The sequence below is a fragment of the Aotus nancymaae genome, unplaced genomic scaffold, assembly GCF_030222135.1.
Source record: "Aotus nancymaae isolate 86718 unplaced genomic scaffold, 86718_ANA_hifiasm-v0.15.2.pri h1tg000067l, whole genome shotgun sequence".
Lineage (NCBI taxonomy): Eukaryota > Metazoa > Chordata > Mammalia > Primates > Aotidae > Aotus > Aotus nancymaae.
The window spans coordinates 31942048-31964388 of record NW_026988482.1 but is presented as its reverse complement, the minus strand read 5'-3'; the positions used below and the strand labels follow the sequence as shown (position 1 = coordinate 31964388).

Genomic DNA, 22341 nt, shown 5'->3' with positions numbered 1-22341 from the left:
TTATGTAAGTAATATATTTCATTTCTTTTATTCAGGTTCTTTTTAGAACAGTGGCTATGATGGTTCCAAACTATGCCCTTATAGCAGAAATCTCCCTCTACTCCTACGGATTTTTGAATGCGAAACCTCTGTCTGTGAAAATAGTAATGACCTATAGGCTTTGCTCAGAGCAGCTCTCATCGCAGTTTCATTATGACTATGGAATGCGAGCAGTAAAAGCAGTTTTAGTGGCTGCTGGCAATCTAAAACTAAAATATCCAAATGAAAATGAAGATATACTTGTAAGTATTAAATACATACATTGTGAAAGTTTCAGTAGAAAGATAATTTTCTTTAGTGAGGTTGCTCGGGAACTACAAATAGGCACTTACTTGAGAAGGTTGTGCTTTGTCTTTTCATATGAGGTCGAAATGATAGCTTTTTGGGTTATGTTATTGTTACACTTCATATGAATACAAAGACTTTTTGGCTTGATAAGCACAGTATTGGCTTTTTATTATGGGGATTCCATAGAGCAATGTAAAATAAACTTTGACTTTTGGCCAGGGCAGTGGGGTGGAGGGAAAAGTGGGATTGCAAATGCTGGCAACTAACTTACATTGCACTTTTGGGGTAATTTCAGCTTCTTCGATCAATTAAAGATGTAAACGAACCAAAGTTCTTATCACATGATATACCTTTATTTAATGGAATAACTAGTGACTTATTTCCTGGTATTAAACTTCCCGAAGCTGACTATCATGTAAGTAAACCCATGAGAATAATTTATTCGGAATAATAAATTCATCTGATGACTCAGTTGTTTACCAAGATTTATTAGAGTAAAATTCTGTTTGGAGTAAAATCCCTTACTTTGGCCACTTTAGTTAATAATGATAAGTAAATATGGATACCTCTTTTTTTTTTTTTTTAAATCAAGACAGAGTTTCACCATGTTGGCCAGGGTGGTCTTGATCCCCTGACCTTGTGATCCACCCATCTCGGTCTCCCAAAGTGCTGGGATTACAGGCATGAGCCACCACGCCCAGCCAAGGGTACCTCTTATATGATGCCAGGGTTACCTGTCAAGATACAGGTTAAACCAGCCAGGCACGGTGGTTCACACCTGTAATCCCAGCACTTTGGGAGGCTGAGACAGGCGGATCACCTGAGGTCAGGAGTTTGAGACCAACCTGGCTAATGTGGCAAAACCCAGTTTCAATTAAAAATGCAAAAAATTAGCCGGGCATGGTGGTGTCCCACCACTGTACTCCAGCCTGGGCCACAGAGCGAGACTGTCTCAAAAAAAAAAAAAAAAAAAAAAAGATTCAGTTAAAGGTAATGTTCTTTGTAAGAGAATAAATATTTTATTTTCTATCTTGTGATTTATTAGTATGTATACTATGATACTGTAATGCATACTAAATACTATTATGTATTTTACTAGGTAGAAATGAAAGTAGTATATTCTATAGGTAACATAATAAAGCTTTGTCTCTCAAATTTAGGTAGTACGCTCACTTTTTTAAAAAAGGAAATGGTCCTTAACACACACAAACACACACATACAAATGGCAACTATGGGTAGTGATAGATATGTTAATTAGATTGTGGTAATCGTTATACAATGTATGTTTATCGAATCATCATGCTGTACCTTAAATATATACAATTTTTGTCAATTAAAATTTTACAAAAATAAAAATAAGACACAAACCAGTTGCATTTCTAATTTCATTTAAATTTTATTATACACATTATAATGAAGCCTAAATATGTATATACTTGTCTGCTGCTTATAGCTGTTATATAAAACCAGAATACAATTTAAAATGAATTGCAGGCCAGGCGCAATGGCTCACGCCTGTAATCCCAGCACTTTGGGAAGCTGTGGCAGGTGAATTACCTGAGGTCAGAAGTTCGAGACCAGCCTGACCAACATGGTGAAACCTCATCTCTACTAAAAATACAAAAAAATCAGCCGGTCGTGGTAGCAGGTGCCTAGAATCCCAGGTACTTGGGAGGCTGAGCCAAGAGAATCACTTGAACCCAGGAGGCAGAGGTCTCAGTGAGCCTAGATTGCACCACTGCATTCCAGCCTGGGCAACAGTGAGACTCTGTCTCATAAATAAAATAGGCTAGGCATGGTGGCTCACACCTATAATCCCAGCACTTCGGGAGGCTGAGGTGAGTGTATCACCTGGGGTCAGGAGTTTGAGACCAGCCTGACCAACATAGTGAAACCCTGTCTCCACTAAAAATACAAAAATAAGCTGGGCATGGTGATACACACCTGTAGTCCCAGCTACTTAGAAGGCTGAGACAGGAGAATTGCTTGATCCCAGGAGGCAGAGGTTGCAGTGAGCCGAGATCGTGCCATTGCATTCCAGCCTGGGGTACAGACCGAGACTCCTAGATAAAAATAAAAATAAAAAAAATTAGAAACAAAACAATCTCAAATTCAATTTAACACAATTAATGAAATAGATGATATGTGGCTGAAACTAATTTGTCACTTTATGGGAATTTCTACTGTGAAATGTACAGTGAAGATTCTCTTTGAGTTCGCATGCACAAACCAGCTTTTGCCAAGTGATGGTTCAATTCTTTCACTTCTTCTCTTTACTGATATGACTGCAAAATCTTTTTGTTTGAGCTGTCATATCATCAAGACATCAGTTCACGTAAAGGCATTTTTATTTTTTTGTCTGTTTTTTAAATTCTCATGCTCAAATACTAATACCTGCATTTTATGGCAGGTTAAAGTGACTATCAAGATGAGTCAGGATATGCTAATATGATTTTTAAACACCAAAATGAAAATAGAAAATTTTAATATTTCTTGAACTCTTACATACTCTTATGAATACAGCAATAAATCCATAGATTCCAGTTTGAAAAATAGTACTAAATTGCCATCTTGCTTTTAAATCTGTTCTGTATTTGTTTTTCTTTTACCGACTTCTTTTGAATTTCAAAAAAAGTTTATCACTCCGCTTTATCTTCTCTATTGGCTTTTTACTTTTACCTTAGTGTCCACAGATTGCAGTATATATCCTTGGCTTATTACAGTTTTACGTTGTTAGCATTTTACCAGTTCACAAAAAAAATCTAAGCACCTTAAATTGTATAGTTTCGTTATTCACTCACTCCTGCCCATTGTGCTATTGTTTCATATATTTTACTTCTATATATTTTTAAACACCACAATACATTGTTATTATTTTCTGCTTTAACTATTAGATTTTTTTTTTTAAAGCCTTTTACACTACCCTTTCTAGTACTTTTATTCTTTCCGGCAGATATGTGTTTTCATCTGGGATCTTTTATCTTTAACCTAAATTACTTCCTTTAGTAATTCTTGTGTGTATATGTATCTTCTAGCAACAAATTCCCTCACCTGTTGTCTGTTTGAAAATGTCTTTATGTAATCTTTAATTTTGAAGAATATTTTCACGGGTATAGAATTCTAGATTGGCAGGTATCTCCTCCCCACCCCACCCTGCCCTCAGCATTTAAAGATGTTACTTCATTGACTCCTGCCTTTCAGTGTTGTGCTTAGAAGTCAGGCATTTTTCTTATTTATTTTGCTTTTGTTTTAAGCAGACTGACTATCTGCCTAGCTTTGTTTTGTACTTTATGGTCTGGGATTTGCTATGCTGTTTGAATCTGTGGGTTGATGTGTTTTGCCAGAACATTTTCTTTTCTTTTTTTTAGAGACAGGGTCTCACTGTCACCCAGGCTAGAGTATGATGGCATGATCATAGCTCACTGCAGTCTCAACCTCCTGGGCTCAAGAAATCCTACCACCTCAGCCTCCCAAGTAGCTGGGACTACAGGCACGTGCTACCACACCCAGATAACTATTTAATTTTTTGTAGAGACAAGGTCTCACTTTGTTGCCCAGGTTGGTCTCAAGCTCTAGGCTCAAACAATCTTCCTGGCTCAGCCTCTTAAAGTACTGTGATTACAGGCATGAGCCACTGTACTCAGCCAGAAAATTTTCAGTAATTATCTTTTTATATATTTTTCTGTCCTAATTTTTTCTCTCCTTTCCTTCTGGAACTTCAGTGACATGTTTATTAGACCATTTAATATAGTTTCATGTGGCTCTCATGCTGTTTTTTTTTCTTTTGTTTTTCATTCCTTTCTCTCTGTACTTTAGTTTGGATATTTTCTTATTGACCTATCTTCGAGGTTAATGGTCCTTTCTTTGGCTTTGTCCAGTTTGCTGATAAGCCCCTTCAATGAATTCTTAATTTCACATATTTTTCTTTTTTAAGTTCTAGTGTGTCCAACTGGTTCTTTTTAGAGATTCCTTTTCTCTGCTAAAATTCTCTTATTTTTTCTCTATTTTTTCTGTCTTATAATCTATTCTCTTTGATACTTTGTAAATGTATTATCAAGTTCTTATCTGTTAATTATGACATTTGGGTCATCTATGAGTTTGTTTACTGTTTTTTCTCTTGGTCATCAGCTGCTTCTCATGACTTTGTTTTATTTTTTAAAAATTATTTTGTTGTGAACTGACTAATTAGAGTCAGGGTCTTGCTCAGTCACCCAGGCTGGAGTACAGCAGTGCAGTCATGGCTCACTGCAGCCTCCAGCTCTTGGGCTCAAGCAATCCTCCTACATCAGCTTCCTGAGTAGCTGGGACTACAGGCATGTGCCACCACCCCTGGCTAATTTTTTGTATTTTTAGTAGAGAGGAAATCTTGTTATGTTACCCAGCCTGGTCTTAAACTCCAGGGTTCAAGCCATCCACTCACCTTGGCTTCCCAAAGTGCTGGGATTACAGGTGTGAGCCACTGCACCTGGCCTATTTATTTATTTTAAAAAGGAATTTCAACTTTTAGATTCAAGGGGTACATGTGTAGATTTGTTTCATGGGCATATGCATGATACTGAAGTTTGAGATATTATTGATCCCATCACCCAGGCACTATGCATATTACCCAATAGTTCATGAGTACCCAATGTTTGTCTACCACTTATGAGTAACAACATGCAGTGTTTGGTTTCCTGTTCTTGTGTTAATTTGCTTAGGACGGTGGCCTCCAGCTGCATTCACGTTGCTGCAAAGGACATGATTTTGTTCTTTTTTATGGCTGCATAGTATTCCATGGCATATATGTACATTTGCTTTATTCAGTCTACTGTTGGACACCTAGGGTGATTCCATGTCTTTGCTATTGTGAATAGTGCTGGGATAAACATAATGCATGCATGTATCTCTTTGGTAGAACAATTTATTTTCTTTTGGATAAATACACAGTAATGGGATTGCTGGGTCAAATGGTAGTTCTGTTTTAACTTCTTTGAGAAATCTCTAAACTGCTTTCCATGGTGGCTGAACTAAATTTTCATTCCTACCAACAGCATATGAGCATTCCCTTTTCTCTGCAGCCTTGCTAGCATCTTTTTTAAAAAAATTTTTTAGTAATAGCCATTCTGACTGGTATGAGATAGTATCTCATTGTATTTTTGATTTGCATTTCTCTGATGATTAGTGATGTTGAACATTTTTTCATGTATTTGTTGGCTGCTTGCACGTCTTTTGAGAAGTGTCTGTTCATGTCTTTTGCCCATTTTAAAATGTTTTTTTTTCTGTTCAATTGTCTAAATTCCTTATCAGTTCTTGATATTAGACCTTTGCTGGATGCATAGTTTGTGAATATTTTCTCCCATTCTGTAGGTTCTATGTTTTCTCTGTTGAGAGTTTCTTTCATCATGCAGAAGCTGTCTAGTTTAAATAGGTCCCACTTGTCAATTTTTTTTGTTGCAATTGCTTTTGAGGACTTAGTCATAAATTCCTTCCCAAGGCCAGTGTCGAGAATGGTGATTCCTAAGTTTTCTTCTAGGATTCTTATAGTTTGAGATCTTAACTCTTCAATTCATATTGAATTAATTCTTGTATATGGTGAAAGTTAGGGGTCCAACAATTTTTCTATATATGGCTCGCAAGGTATCTTAGCACTATCGATTGAAAAGGGAGTCCTTTTTTCATTGCTTTTGTCCACTTTGTTAAAGATCAGGTGGCTGTAGATATGCCGCTTTATTTTTGGGTTCTCTAGTCATTCCATTGGCCTGTGTCACTATTTTTGTACCAGCACCATACAGTTTTGGTTCCTGTAGTCTTATAGTTTGAAGTTAGGTAATGTGATTCCTCTGGCTTTGTTCTTTTTGCTTAGGATTTCTTTGGCTATTCAGCCTCTTTTTTGGTTCGATCTGAATTTTAGAATAAGTTTTCCTAATGCTGTCACAAATAATCTTGGTAGCTTGATAGGAATAGTGTTGAATCCATAGATTGCATTGGGTAGTATGGCCATTTTAACAGTATTGATTCTTCCAATCCATGAGCATAGAATGTTTTTCCATTTGTGTGTGTCATCTGTAATTTCTTTCAGCAGTGTTTTGTAGTTCTCCTTGTAGAGATCCTTACCTCTTTGATTAGATGTATTCTGTGTGTGTGTGTGTGTGTGTGTGTGTATTGTAAATGGAATTGCTTGCTTTCTTTTTTTGAGACAGGGTCTCACTCTGTTGGCCAGACAGGAGTGCAGTGGTGCAGTCTCTGCTCACTTCAGCCTCCTGAGTAGCTGGGATTATAGATGTGCGCCACTACCACCCAGCTAACTTTTGTGTTTTCAGTAGAGATGGGGTATCACCATGTTGGCCAGGCTGGTCTTGAACTTCTGATCTCAAATGATCCACCTGCCTTGGCCTCCCAAAGTGCTGGGATTACAGCTGTGAGCCATTGTGCCCGGCTAGATTGCATTCTTGATTTGACTTTCAGCTTGAATGTTATTGGTGTGTGCTACTGATTTTCGTACATTGATTTTGCTCCTGAAACTTTACCAAGTCATTTATCAGTTCCAGGAGCCTTTTGATAGTCTTTAGAGTTTTCTAGGCAGAGAGTCGTATTGTCAGAGAAGAGAGATAGTTTGACTTCTTTTTCAATTTGGATGCCTTTTATTATTTTCTCTTGCCTGCTTGCTCTGGCTAGGACTCCCAACTTTAAGTTTTGATTATATGTTATTGTGTATAAAATAATTGTACAGACTAAGATAGTATTATTTTCCTGCAGAAAAATCATGAATTTTTTTTTCCTATTTCAGATAGCTAATTGCTAATTGCTAATCAATTCAATCGAGAGTTGACCTAAGTCAGAGTTTTGTTTACTTCTGGTTTCAAATGTGTTCAGAGTAAGAATTGTGCTGCCATAGGATTGGCCCTTCCCTGTAGTAGGATTTTGGGATCTAAGTATTCTGAGACTAAAGAAATCTCACTGTGTGTCTTTCCAGCTGAGCCCTTGGTCTCTTGTGTCACTACATGCTGAGCAAAAGCATGGATAGTGGGGAGAACCAGCTTGGCATTTGGGCTCCTCCAAATTCAAATCTGTCACATAAGCTCACACAACCTTAAAATCACTATTGGTTTCTTCTTACTTTGGCTAAGTCCTTCTGTCTATAGCAGGCCCAATCCAATACCCACCATGTCCAGACTTAGAAAATGTCGCCAGGATAAAACAGCCGTTGCTTTGTACTTAGTTAGGAAAGGCTCATCATCCCTTTCTGAAATTGAGTTCCTTTATGTTTATTTGCATCTAAAGTATTTCTATGTGTCTAAGTGTTTTATAATTTTAAAAAACATGTTTATTTCTAGTTACTATGTATAAAGGATTGTTTGGCATATCTTCCTATATCCTAACCAAAAGTGAAATTCTGGGAAACACTATTGAAAGGAGTTGTTTTCATGCAGCATACACCCAATGCTATGATGCTGTGATCATTCATAACTTATGATAGGGAAGACTAATATATTAAAAGTATTTTAAGTCTATATGTTTCGTTTCTCCTCTTGATTTGAAAAAATAATAAAGGTTTAAGAAATAATTCAATGAAAGAAGATGCAGTTTTTTTAACTTGTAAATTTAAAATCTATACTTTTAAGACAGGTATGACATGATTGATAATGTATTGTAGAAATGCATTACTTTTGTTTTTCAGGAATTTTTAGAATGTGCTCATGAAGCCTGCAATGCACATAATCTTCAGCCTGTTAAATTTTTTCTTGAAAAAATAATTCAAACATATGAAATGATGATTGTTAGACATGGGTAAGATTATATATTGCTATAGTTAGATGTTATTTCTTAATTAAACTGTTAACTAAAATCCATGAACCAAAGACTTGGCAAACTGATTGGTGAGCTTGAGAGCGACCCCCACCTGCCCTCTTGGCCCCCCAGTGGCTTAAAAGGCAAAGGTTTATTTCTCTGTCATACTACATGTCCAACAAGGATTGGTAAGAAGTGCTCATTCAGTGACCTATCACTAATAACCACCATCATTTGCATAAAAGTACACTCTTCCCTTCCCAAGGAGACACCTAAAATTTCTAATCAATAAATGAACCAGACTCAAAGTTCAGGATCCCTAGGTGATGATGCATGGTAGCCTTTGTATTACATCTGGAAGTTGTTCCTCTTGATTTAGAGACCTACAACCTAGAAAGACAAGTTATCTTTTCTCCACAAACACAGTGCACAATTGTGGGCTTATCAGAACAGGATTACCAGAGCAAACACTCCCATTCAGAAATTGAAGAATAGAAGACATAGCCAACACTCTTCTGTGACAATTCTGAAATCCAGCTGGTCATGTGAGGGCCTCAGTTCTAGAGACGGATTGATTGTGAAACTAATAGAGTTTAAACTTCAGGACCTCACATTTGTAGGGCCTCATCCAAGGAGCCATAAGCATTTTGTATGTGTGATTTATTATACAGGGTGTCATTAAAGTGGTTATGGATATTTTGTATTTATAGTTATATAAGTAAGTAAAAGGTATAAATATCCAAGTAAAGTTATATATATTAGAGAGCCACCTTTCTTAAAACCTGAATCTACCTCTGCTTGATTTTCCTACCTGGGAGGGGCTTTCCAGTTTAATTCTTCTCCGTGGGCCTTGGTTTAACCTTCTGAGAAGTCTCTACATTTCCATTTTCTTCTCTGGGCACATATGAAGTGGGCAAGAGAGAAAATACTGTTCTTGGGAACTGAGAAATGTTTTCAACCTGATTCCTCTCTGTAGAAAGTTAGAATCTCAATTGTCACAATTTTTTTAAAGATAGGGTTACAAAAACATTATGTAAAATTTTAAACATATACAAAAGTAGAGGGAACAGTACAAACAACCCTTATGTATCCAATACCCAAAGATTATTTTAAACATTATTTATGACGTATTTTTGAGATGTAGTCTGTCGATATCGCCCGGGCTGGTCTCAAACTCCAGGGCTCAAGTGATGCTCCCTCCTGAGCCTCTCAAGCAGCTGGGACTACAGGTGCGCACCACCACACCTGGTTCCCAAGGATTATTTAAGTCTTGAGCATTCACATATGTTTTAGACTAGACTCATGGTTTTTTGGTCAGTAAACTCCTTCAAAAACAATCAGCTTTTTATCTGTTTGATTCCAGACAGCTCCGTGTTCCTATATCCATAACAATTGTCCTTATTAAGTCATGCCTTTTAAAATTTCCTTGTAGTATCCTTGACCCTATCAGGCTTTGTGGAGGGAGCCGCAATCTTAGTCTATTATTCATGAATCATTTTATCCTCTTGAAATGATTACTGGGAAAAATATATATATATATTTACAAGTGCATGCATGTATATATTATATATATATATATATATTTTGGAAATAGAGTCTTAGTCTATCACCCAGGCTGGAATGCAATGGCAAGATCTCGGCTTGATGCAACCTCCACCTTCTGGGTTCAAGCGATTCTTGTGCCTCAGCCTCCTGAGTAGCTGGGACTACAGGGGCATGCAATTATGCCCAGCTAATTTTGGTATTTTCAGTAGAGACAGGGTTTTACCATGTTGGCCAAGCTGGTCTTGAACTCCTGACCTCAAGTGATCCACCCGCCTTGGCCTCCCAAAGTGCTGGGATTACAGGCTGGAGCCACTTGGCCCATATTAATTCTTTGTACGTTTTAATAATGAGGTACAGTGACCCTATCCTTGATTTTTTTTCCTTGATGCCACGCTGAATTTTAATCGATTTTTGTTTGAAGTTTTTCTTAATTTTATATTTTACCAATTGTAAATGAGAATAACTTGATACATTCAATTCTAGAAGTCCATGAATTTCTGGACTCCCTTTCATTCCTGCTTACAAACTGGCCATGTTTTTTTCTGGACTCATTTCTTTCATTTGGTTCTTTTTTTAAATGAAACCAGTAGTTGCCATTGTATACTAGTAACATTCTGTTTACTATCCTTTTCACCTAAAACTCTCATTTCCTTAGGTAACTAGCTGTCTTCCCGGTTATCTCAAGGAATACAGTTACCAAATGTTTCATCATTCATTGCATAATAATAATTGTCCATATTTTAGCTTCTGATAACAGTTAATTTGTCACTCACAACTTGGCCTTTAAGCCAATACCACATTAGTTTTTATTAGGGCAAGAACACCCTCCCCACTTCAAGGTACCAATTTCTGTTATTAAGTATGGGCTAGGATATTCTGTAGGAACAGTCAACACTCAAATGTTAGTGACTTAAAAAAACAAAGATTTCTCATGTGTACTGTGTCCATAGTAGGTTAGCAGGGCGACCACTCAGGGCCCAGCCTATTAGAGTAAGCACCACCTTAACATTGTGGGTCATAGCTGTGCTAGAGGGAAAAGGGATCTCTGTAAGGTCATCTAGCTGGCAATTATCTACCCCTGCTTGAAAGTAATACCCATCATTTCCATTTATTACTAATTGGTTAGAACTAGTTACCTAGTCTTTCCACAAGAGGGCCAGAAATCCTATATGTACCAGGAGGGAGGAGATCCAGAAATAGTAAAGAGCATTAATAATTTTATAGCAAATGAAGACTTTGGGAATATAAATCTTTCCCATTTCTCTCCTTAGGAGGCTTTAGGTTGAGTTTAGTTCAGGTTAGAGTATACAGATATTAAGTTTTCATTGTCGTTTGGAGATTATTTTTTCTTGGAGAAAATAATTTTAGTGTGAAGAATTTGATTTAACCAGTTCAGAAGTTAAATATGTTTTCCTCATGTCTGAGAAAAATTCATATGATTTCAAAAATTATAAGTAATAATTATCACAAGGTGAAGTTTTATATGCTGATATAAATAATTTAACTTTTTAAAGACTCTTATTATTTCTTGTCCTTAATAGTTTTATGTTAGTAGGAGAGCCTTTTGCTGCTAAGACAAAAGTTCTGCACGTGCTGGCGGATACGCTAACTTTAATGAATGAACATGGCTATGGAGAGGAAGAAAAGGTCATTTATAGAACTGTAAACCCCAAATCTATTACCATGGGCCAACTTTTTGGACAGTTTGACCCAGTGTCTCATGAGGTAACCTAAATAAAAACATTCTCAACTCTTATGGAAAGTGTGTGTTAAAGCAAGAAATGTGAAATATTTTCATAGTTTCACTCCTAAATCGAATTTTATGAAGACAGCTTTTTAATTCTTTTTTTTTTCCTCCTCAGTGGACTGATGGTATTGTGGCTAACACTTTTAGAGAATTTGCCTTGTCAGAAACACCTGACCGGAAATGGGTTGTATTTGATGGTCCTATTGACACTTTGTGGATAGAGAGCATGAACACAGTATTGGATGATAATAAAAAGGTAAATCATGATCAAAAGAGCAGCAGATTCAGCCATGATTAAGCAATTTTATGTGTTCAACAACTAATCAACTAAGACCCTATTTAAAATAAAGGATGCAAAAATAAAATATAATAAAGGATGCAGCAAGTTGAGGTTTATAAATTCGCTTTTCAGTGAAAACTGTGCTATAGTAAGTAGTATAAATTAAGTCCTTGGCTTAATTTTTTTTATAGAATGAAAGTGTTGTATTAAAATTTCCGTGTTAGCCAGAAGGCGTAGTAATCCAGGTGAGAATAAGTTAAGTGGCTTTAGTCTTATGGTTTCTTATAGAACTTTAATATTTTAGGAGAAAATAACAAAAGCCTCATTCCTTTTGAAAACATGAAATGCTTCAGTGTTTATATATAGTATATCACCTTAGGGGCTATGAGATACACAAAAGAACTAGCAAGTGAAAGTATTCTAATATTTATTTTAATTGAGAGACAACATATATAAAGTATCAAATGTACACCAATTTCAAGTACAGATTCTGTGATTTTTAAAAGTGTATTTGTACATTCACATAATCGCCAACCCAAAAAATGACACATGAAATTTCCTATACCCTACAAGATTCACTTATGTTCCTTTCCAGTTTGTATATCTTCCTCTAGAGATAATCACTCTTCTGACTTCTATGAAGAATTAGTTTTGCCAGCCCTTGAACTTCATGTAAATGGACTCATACTCTTTAGTGTTTTTCTTTTTTTAAAATCAATATATGTGTGATGCTTATATTGTTGTAGTTGAGTTTCATTAACTTTTGCCTTTTATATCTATTAGTATCCTAGTGTGTGAATATATCGTAATTTATTTTCATATTTACATGAAATGACTATACTACTAAATAAGCAAACTCATTTAATTAGCATTTGAATATTTACTCAAGGCCAGGCGCAGTGGCTCACGCTTGTAATTCCAGCACTTTGGGAGGCGGAGGTGGGCAGATGATTTGAGGTCAGGAGTTCGAGACCAGCCTGAGCAACATGGTGAAACCCTGTCTCTACTAAAATAAAACTTTAAAAAATTAGCTGGGTGTGGTGGTGGGTGCCTGTAATCTCAGCTACTTGGGAGGCCGAGGCAGGAAAATCACTTGAACCCAGGAGGAGGAGGTTGCAGTGAACTGAGATCACACCACTGCACTCCAGCCTGGGCAACAAAGCAAGACTCTCTCTCAAAAATAAAAAAAGAAGCTATACTCAAGCACTTTATTATAGGTGGTTTGTCATCCACATTCCTTCATTCATTGTGTAGTAGTGGTTGAGCTGAGGGTAGAAAATAAATCGACAAGAAGTAGAAAAGTTATTCTAATTGGAGAGTGAAGTCTAAGAATTCAGAGCCAAGTGAATGGATTGTCTCTTGTTACATGAGAGGAAATTATGAAAAAAGAGTTAGAGGTGAGTGTATGTATTTGATTGTGGAAATTTGAAGGCAAATCCTTCTGATGATTTCTCTTTTCTTCGTGAAGTGATAGGCCTTGGTTCTTTGCAAAATTAGCCATTGTGGAAAATGGGAAAGAGAGCTACCTAGGAAAATGTAGAAACATTTCTGGGTAGCACTGAGAGCCTGATTGAGTGGAAGATCATACATTGGTAGTAGTAGTACCACCGTCTGCCTTTGTGAGATACTCTCTACCAGTCTAAGCAGCTTAAGCATGGGTGATATTTCAGGCCTGGAAATATAGTAAGACTTTAAAGATATTGACATAAGAATGGTAGAAGCATTAGACCGTAGGACAGAAGTTGCCTAATGAAAGAAGTAAAAACATCAGGGATGTGAAAATCTTGTGAAAATGAAGAGCAAGTGTAGCAGGAGACAATGAATGAAATAACTGGATGGATTGGAGGCTATGGGCAGAGACTGAGATACTTGAATTTAATATTTCAGAACTGTATAATATTTTAGGAGAGAAGGTTCCAGATATATAAAGTGGATGGCTGAAGTGGAGCAAGGTAGTCAAGGATCTGATGGGCTGCTGTGTTGAGATTCTCAGTCTTTTTAACACTGGAGCAGGCAAGAGTTATAGTGGAGAGAGAGATTGGGCCTTTAGCTATGGAGGAGGGAATCATTGGGTGCTGTTGAGTGGCAGCAAAAAAGCAGGAGTTGTCAAAGGAGCAAGGGTTGTCACTGGGGTGGAATAGAAGTAGTTGGGAAACGACATGGGACAGTGAGGAGAATGCTGACCCTACCTTTCAAATGTGTGGAGAGTAGGAGAGTGTTTGCTGAAATCATCTGGTCAAAGATGAGAAGGATTCAAGACCAGCATGTCCAGTAGAACTTTTTACAATAATGAAACTACCTGCGTTCTCTGATAAGGTAGCCACTAGTCATGTGTGGCTACTGAGCATTTGAAGTGTGGCTTAGTGCAGTTGAAGAACTGAATTTAAACTTTTAGTTTTAGTTAGTTAAAATTAAATATAAATAGCCACATATGGCTAGCGGCTACCATATTGGACAATCCAGCTCTACATCATTCATTTTGCAGCTAGGAAACGGAATCCACAAATGTTAAATTTCTCATTGTTGACTTGTGACTAGATGGGGCAAAACTGGAACTAGAGTGATGATTGTAAAAGCAGAGAGGAAACACTGAAAACTAAATGTAGAGGAAGCATTTCAAAGACTTTAGTAATAAAATCAATTTAGGTATCAAGTTAATAAAGGTAATGATGGCCAGGCGTGGTGGCTCACGTTGGTAATCCCAGCACTTTGGGAGGCTGAGGCAGACAGGTCACAAGGTCAGGAGTTCAAGACCAGCCTGGCCAATATGGTAAAACCCCGTCTCTACTAAAAATACAAAAAATTAGCCGGGCGTGGTGGCACATGCCTGTAATCCCAGCTACTCAGGAGGCTAAGGCAGAAGAATTATTGCTTGAACCTGGGAGGTGGAGGTTGCAGTGAGCCAAGATCATGCCACTGTACTCCAGCCTGGGTAACAAGAGTGAGACTCCGTCTTAAAAAAAAAAACAAAACCAAAAACAACAAAAAACCCAAAAAACAAAACAAAACAGTTAATGACAATTCCAAAGGTACGAGCCAAAGAGATTGAGGGGATAGGATGGCTTTAATAATAACAGAGAAGATAGAAATTTGAGGGAAAGGAAGCAGTTGATAAATTCAGTTTTTGACATATTTAATAAAAGAAGAAATGTTTTAGATTAAGAGAAACCAAGGAGACATAAAAAACTCAATACATGGTCTTTGAATTTTGCTCTGAATAAATCCATTGAAAAGACATTTCTGGTACAACTGAGGAAATTTGAGTATTAGATGATAAGGAATTACTAATTTTGTTGGGTGTGATAATGTTATTGGATTGCGTAGAAAATATATTTATTTTCGAGACATTTTCATTTGGGCGTGAAATGCCATGATGTCTATAATGCTCTTTAAAATGTTTTTTAAGGTTGGGCACGGTGGCTCACACCTAGAATCCCTGCACTTTGGGAGGCCGAGGCAGGCAGATCACGAGGTCAGGAGTTTGAGACCAGCCTGGCCAATATGGTAAAACCCAGTCTCTACTAAAAATTTAGTCTCTACTGAAAAACAAAACAAAAATTAGCTGGGCGTGATGGCACGCGCCTGTAGTCCTAGCTACTGGGGAGGCTGAGGCAGAAGAATCACTTGAACCCAGCAGGCAGAGGTTGCAGTGAGCTGAGATCACACCACTGGCACTCTAGCCTGGGTGACAGAGTGAGACTCCAACTCAAAAAATGAAAAGTTTTTTAAAAAGGCAGTGGTAATATGGCAAAATCTTAACATTGATTAAATCTAAGAGGTGGGTATATGAATACTCATTGTGCTAGTCTTTATTTTTTTAATTTAATAAAAAGGTCTATGGTAACTATAAATTCGGTAGTATTTTATTTAATTTTCTTTTTTTCTTTTCTTTTTTGCGACGGAGTCTTACTCTGTCACCAGGCTGGAGTGCAGTGGTATGATCTCGGCTCACTGTAACATCCGCCTACCAGGTTCAAGCGATTCTCCTGCCTCAGCCTCCCAGGTAGCTGGGACTAGAGGTGTGTAACACCACACCCAGCTAATTTTTGTATCTTTGGTAGAGACAGGGTTTCACCATGTTGGCCAGGATGGTCTCGATCTCCTGACCTCGTGATCTGCCCGCCTTGGCCTTGCAAAGTGCTGAGATCACGGACTCATTTAATTTTCTTAATAGCTGATATTTATATAGGATTTTATAGGTTTCGGACTTTGTCTAATAGTTTCCCTTCTCACAATTCTACAAGAGAGATATTACTCCTGTTTTATAGATGAAGAGACTGAGACTCAGTATTTGCTTAACAGTAGTAACATGGCTGGATCTAGAATTAAGATTTCTGGCTTCCATTCTAATTCTTATTTCATTATATCACAGGAGCTACTTTATCTTATATATAGTATAAATTTTTATCTGAGAAGCTTGAAAGTTTTAAAAGTAAATGTTTTAAAAATAATTGCCTTTAGCTTTGCCTTATGAGTGGAGAAATTATTCAGATGTCCCCCCAGATGAGCCTCATCTTTGAAACAATGGACCTTTCCCAGGCGTCTGTAAGTTCATAATTTAATACAATAGCAGTTTGTTTATTTCTTCATTAATTTAGCCAATAAGTATTTTTTATTATATGTCAGCAAATGGGTTAGGCACTGGGAATACAAAGATGAATAAGACACAGCGTATGCTTGTTGAGGGAGGGTGAGAAGCATCCTAATAAATAATCTCAATACACAGCTACATGTTAGTGCTTTAAGAGTGTGGAGAGGAGTGAGCATCTGTAAGGAGGAGGGTTAGAAGAGCACTGTGGAAGGTGACTGAGTGTTGGATGTGATTTTGAGAAAGATGTAAGACTTCTCCAGGGAGATTGGATTTGGAAATCCTAAGCATTTCCAAATCAAGATAATGTTAAAAGACATGGAGCCACGTGTCTGGGGAACTGAACTGCAAATAATTTTCTGTATGGGGAACATTTAGACTTACGTGAAGCTATGTGAGGCAGATGGGAGCTAGATTGTGAAGGGCCTCATAAGTCATCCCAAGAAGTAGTTGATAATTGCCAGCTGCCACTAGTATAAAAGCAACAGTAGAAAAAGAAAGAACTGTCTTTTTTCTCTAGCCTGCCACTGTAAGCCGTTGTGGTATGATTTATTTGGAGCCCTCACAGTTAGGATGGGAACCGCTTGTGTCTTCTTGGTTGAATTCACTGAAAGGACCTCTATCTGAACCAGAACATCAGGCTCTTCTGAGAGGACTTTTTGCCTGGTTAATACCACCCTCTTTAAAGCATCGTAAGAAAAAATGCAAGGTAATCCTATAATTCTCTGACCTATTCAAGTGTCTTTAGTTTCCATTCAACTTGATTAAGTGTAAAGTCACAGTGGTTGGTAGAATGAATAACGAAAAACAGTTTATCCTTACACATTTACTATTCCCTTGGTTTTATATTGATCAAGTTATGGCTGAATCACCCAGGGGTTGAATTTACTCCAGCTAAACTATTTGTATACAACCATAGTGTCTAAAGCTTTAAAAATTCCAATTACTTTTTGTATTTCAAATTATTTTAAATATGTGCTTCTAAAAACTCACATGTATATTTAGTGAGTTTGAGTTATTTAATACTTAGTATTTTATGAGAAAGCTTTACATATTGTATTAGCTTCCTGGGGCTGTCATAACAAATTACCACAAACTTGATGGCTAAAACTACAGACACGGTGGCTCATTTCTGTAATCCCAGCACACTTTGGGAAGCTGGGGTAGACGAATTACTTGAAGTCGGAAATTCAAGACTAGTCTGGACAATATGGTGAAATCCCATCTTTACTAAAGATATAAAAATTAGCTGGGCATGGTGATGTATGCTTGTAATCCGAGCTATCCGGGAGGCTGAGGCAGGAGAATTGCTGGAACCTGGAAGATGGAGGTTGCAGTGAGCTGAGATTGTACCACTGCACTCCAGCCTAGGCAACAGAGCAAGACTTCATCTCAAAAAAAACCCCCCAAAACCAAAAAACAGCCCAAAACTGGAAATGTATTCTCTCACAGTTCTGGAGGCCAGAAATCTGAAACTAGGATATTTATAGGGCCATACTGCTTTGGAAGCTCTAAGGGAGACTCTTTCTTTACCTTGTCCAGATTCTAGTATCCTCACGTGTTCCTTGGTTTGTGACTACATAACTCCAACCTCTCCTTCCATCTTCACATGGCCTTCTACTCCGTATGTCTCTCCTCCATGTGACACTTGCTAGAACTTGGATTTAGCATCCACCAGATAATCCAGAATGATGTCCTCCTCTTGAGATGTTTAACTTAATTACTTCTTCAGAGACATTTTCCATATAAGATCACATTTATAAGTTCCTCAGGTTAGAACATGGAAATATCTTTTTGGGAACCACTGTTCAACCATTAGCACCATAACCTACACACACACACACACAGACACACACACACACACACACAAAGTTTCTTACATATAAATAAATATATTGATATAGAGAGGGGAAAGAGATACTCAGATTTATCATCCTAAAATACTGTTTTAGGGTTAGAGAAAAGTGCCATTTAAAAGAAAAAATGAACAATTCCAGTTTATGAAGATTCTGTATAGTGTCTTCACAGAGAAAATAAAGTCCTTTTGGAGTTTTAAAGCTCTAATGCTGTATGTTATAAATAATACAAAATAGTCTTTATCTTCCCATGTAATGAGTAATGGATTTTTTTCTCATAGTTCATTCTCCAGTTTGTTTGTTTGTTTGTTTGTTTGTTTTGAGACAGTCTCTTTTTATCTCCCAGGCTGGAGTGCAGTGGTGCAATCTCACTGCAACCTCTACCTTTCAGGTTCCAGTGATTCTCATGCCTTAGCCTCCTAGGTAACTAGAATTACAGGCTTGCACCACCACGCTTGGCTATTTTTTTTTTTTTATTTTTTGGTAGAGATGCGGTTTTACCGTGTTGGCCAGGCTGTTCTCGAACTCCTGGCCTCAAGCAATCCTCCCACTTCAGCCTCCCAAAGTGCTGGGATTACAGGCATGAGCCATTGCACCCAGACCCCAGGATCTATTGATTTTTCCCTTCTTGATAGTGTTTATATCTGTATTCTTTCCATCCTTGTTTCTGAGCCACCTCCTCACCCCACTCTTGCTATTATAGTATCTCAGTTCTGACCTTCATCACCTCCTACCTGAATCCAATACAATAGAGCTGCTCTGGTCTAGTCTACATCCTGCTATAGAATGAAGTTTGCAAAACACAAATCCTTTCTGTTTATTTCTTTATTTAAAACCTTCCCTTGGAACTCTTTCTCTTGTAATTAAATCTTAATACAACATATAAAACTTTTCAGGATCTGACTGTTGTCTATTTCTCAAGCCTTATTTTTGGCCATTTGTCCTTCATACCCTATTTTCCTATCCTACAGAATCCCCTTAATCTGTGTCTGCTCACATCTCCATTTCTTTGTATACATAGTTTCCCCTGCCTTGAACATACTTCCCTTGTTCACCTGGCAAACTAACATTTTCCTTCCAAATTCAGCTCAGCTATTATTACTTCCTCCAGGAAGCCCTCCTTGATGTAACTCTCTCCCATTTTCCTCCTTGTCCACTCCTCCAGTTGTTTATCCCAAGCACTCTAGTAGCCTCCATCTTCCCTGAGACTTTCTCTGTCATATCATTATTATATCATATTATTTTTGCCTATTTAATTTATTATCACTCCTTTTTAGAGATTCTTTTATTTTCATATCTCCTAGCTTGCCACATAGGTATGTGTGTTTTTCATAAATGTTTGTTGAATAGATGAATGAATGGCTCCTAGAGACTTCATTTCTGCTATCCTTAGAACATTCTCTTACTGTAGCTAGTTTTGATTTGTCAGATAATTTAGAATGTTATGTGTGATTGTACAATTGTTATGTATAGTTGTGGAATATAATATGGCAAACTAAAATATTTCAGAAATGTTTTATCATGCCTACTTAAATATTCTAAGTTTAAATATTATAAAGACCTCCTGAGGCTAGGTGTGGTGGCTCATGCCTTCATTCCAGCATTTTGGGAGGCTGAGGCAGAAGGATTGCCTGAGTCCAGGAGGTTGAGGCTACACTGAGCTGTGATCACACCATTGTACTCTAGCCTGGGCAACAGAGTGAGACCCTAACTTAAAAAAAAAATTAGCCTGGTGGTGCACACCTATAGTCCTAACTACTTGGGAGGGTGAGGTAGGAGAATCCCTTAAGCCCAGGAGTTGGAGGCTGCAGTGAGCTATGATTGTGCAACTGGACTCCAACCTGGGTAAGAGTGAGACTCTATCTAAAAAAAAAAGAGAGACCTTATTTAAACCATGCTTACTTTTATCAGTTTTTAAAAATAAAGTGTTTATTTTCTACATATGATGAAAATTAAGAAAGTTACCTTGTTTTCACCTTGCAGGAACTGATTCCTACAAGCAACAGCAATGTGGTTGTATCTCTCACACGCCTCTTTGAAGTACTACTTTGTAATGTGGTAGAAGATGATCCTTCTAGCAAGCACATTCGTGTTTGGATTATGGTTTGTTTTATACTTCATGTAGTTTTAAATTACAGAATAAATTATGCTTCTGGTACATGATATGTATATTGAGAAAGACATGACAAGATTCAAAGCTATTTTTTGGTGAGCATTGAAAGAATAGCTGGAGACACTAAAGATGCCATGACACCTGGTATTCTGATATTAACAAGCACTAAAGAAATTAAAATGTCAGAAGGAACCAAAACTAGAGTCTCACTCTGTTGCCCAGGTTGGAGTGCAGTGGTATGATCTTGGCTCACTGCAACCTCTGCCCCATGGGTTCAAGCGATTCTCCTGCCTCAGCCTCCCGAGTACCTGGGATTACAGGTGCCTGCCACTGCACCTGGCTAATTTTTGTATTTTTAGTAGAGATGGGGTTTCACCATCATGGACAGGCTGGTTTTGAACTCATGACCTCATGATCCACCCACCTCGGCCTCTCAAAGTGCTGGGGTTATAGGCATGAGCCACTAGGCCTGGCAACTATCCTATTTTTTTTGAAAGAGTATAATTTGATAAACACTTGATAAGGTGATTTAATACTAAACAAATTTGGGCTGTGCACAGTGGCTCTCACCTGTAATCCCAGAACTTTGGGAGGCTGAGGCGGGTGGATCATGGGTTCAGGAGACCACCCTGGCCAACATGGTGAAACCCCATCTCTACTAAAATACAAAAAATTAGTCAGGCATGGTGGCGTGTGCCTGTAGTCCCAGCTACTCAGGAGGCTGAGGCAAGGGAGTCTCTTGCACCCAGGAGGCGGAGGTTGCAGTGAGCCAAGACTGTGCCACTGCACTCCAGCCTGGTGACAGAGCAAGTCTCCATCTCAAAAAACAAGAAACTGTGTGTGTGTGTGTGTGTGTGTGTGTGTGTGGTAGAGATGAGGGTCTTACTATGTTGCCCAGGCTGATCTCAAACTCCTGACTTCAAGCAATCCTTCTACCTCAGTCTTTCAAAGCTCTGGGATTACAGGTGTGAACAACCATACTCGGCCAGTATGGTGTTTAAAATTTTGATAGATACTGGGCCAGGCACAGTAGCTCATGCCTATAATCCTAGCACTCTGGGAGGCTGAGGCAGGTGGACTGCTGAGTCTGGGAGTTTAAGACCAGCCTGGGCAGCATAGCAAAACCCTATCTCTACTTAAAAAAAATAAAACATTATCAGATGAGTAAGTAGAAGACAAAACTGGAAAAAAGAAAAAAAAAATTAGGCTTTGTGGTGTATGCCTGTAGTCCCAGCTACTCAGGACAAAGGCAGAAGAATCACCTGAACTGGGGAGTTGAGGTTGTAGTGAGTTGAGATTGTGCCACTACACTCCAGCCTGGGCAACCAGAGCGAGATCCTGTCTCAAAAAACAAACAGAAAAAAAAAAAAAAAAAAGACATGCATATATTTTGATAGAAATTGCCAGAGAAATGACCCTACATGGCTGAGCAGTGCTCCATTCCACTTTATTTACATTTATGACCTTGTTCAAGTAGGTCGAGCAGGTCCTAACATGTTGAATTTTGGTTAAATTTCTCCTAAAATTTCTTTTAAAATAATTGCTATAAGTTAAATTTTTCTCCACCAACAGGCTTCCTTTATATTCTCTTTGATTTGGTCTATTGGAGGAAGTTGTGATACAGATGGCCGTCACGTTTTTGATGCTTTTATACGATTAATCATACTGGGAAAAGATGAAGAAAACCCAGTGCCAGACTCTGTCGGTAAATGGGAATGCCCATTTGATGAAAAAGGCCTGGTCTATGACTACGTGTATGAGGTATGACACGGAAAGCTTGGTATAGTCAAATAAAACACAAAGCCTTGGATCAGCAGACAAAGCTCCTGCATTTTCATCCTAGAGTCATTTTGACTCCTGTGGTGAGCTTTTTAGTCTCCCTTCTTTTTAGTTTCACCTCCCATAACTTACTGGCTGTATAAATAAATTTGCTTTAATAATATTTTTATAATTTTACATTTAAAATTTTCATTTTATTAAATCCCCAAAGCATTTTTTAAACAGCAAGTATTTGAATAATTATTTGATTCTTACAAATTTTATTTCATACCCTGTAAGATCTAGATAGAGCATTAGTTATCATTTGACCTAAATCTCAAGTTTTATGATAAGGAAGT

At 37.7% G+C, this 22341-nt stretch overlaps 1 protein-coding gene across 1 annotated transcript in view; it reads left to right on the top strand.

The window, feature by feature from the left end:
• Positions 1-22341, top strand: part of DNAH12 (dynein axonemal heavy chain 12) — a 243749-nt gene that overhangs the window by 85392 nt on the left and 136016 nt on the right. The window contains exons 28-36 of the mRNA XM_064367223.1: positions 36-281; positions 623-742; positions 7986-8095; positions 11182-11365; positions 11503-11643; positions 16129-16212; positions 16776-16964; positions 20095-20214; positions 21797-21985. Coding sequence (XP_064223293.1) covers positions 36-281; positions 623-742; positions 7986-8095; positions 11182-11365; positions 11503-11643; positions 16129-16212; positions 16776-16964; positions 20095-20214; positions 21797-21985 — 1383 coding nt within the window. The remainder of the gene's footprint in view (positions 1-35; positions 282-622; positions 743-7985; positions 8096-11181; positions 11366-11502; positions 11644-16128; positions 16213-16775; positions 16965-20094; positions 20215-21796; positions 21986-22341) is intronic.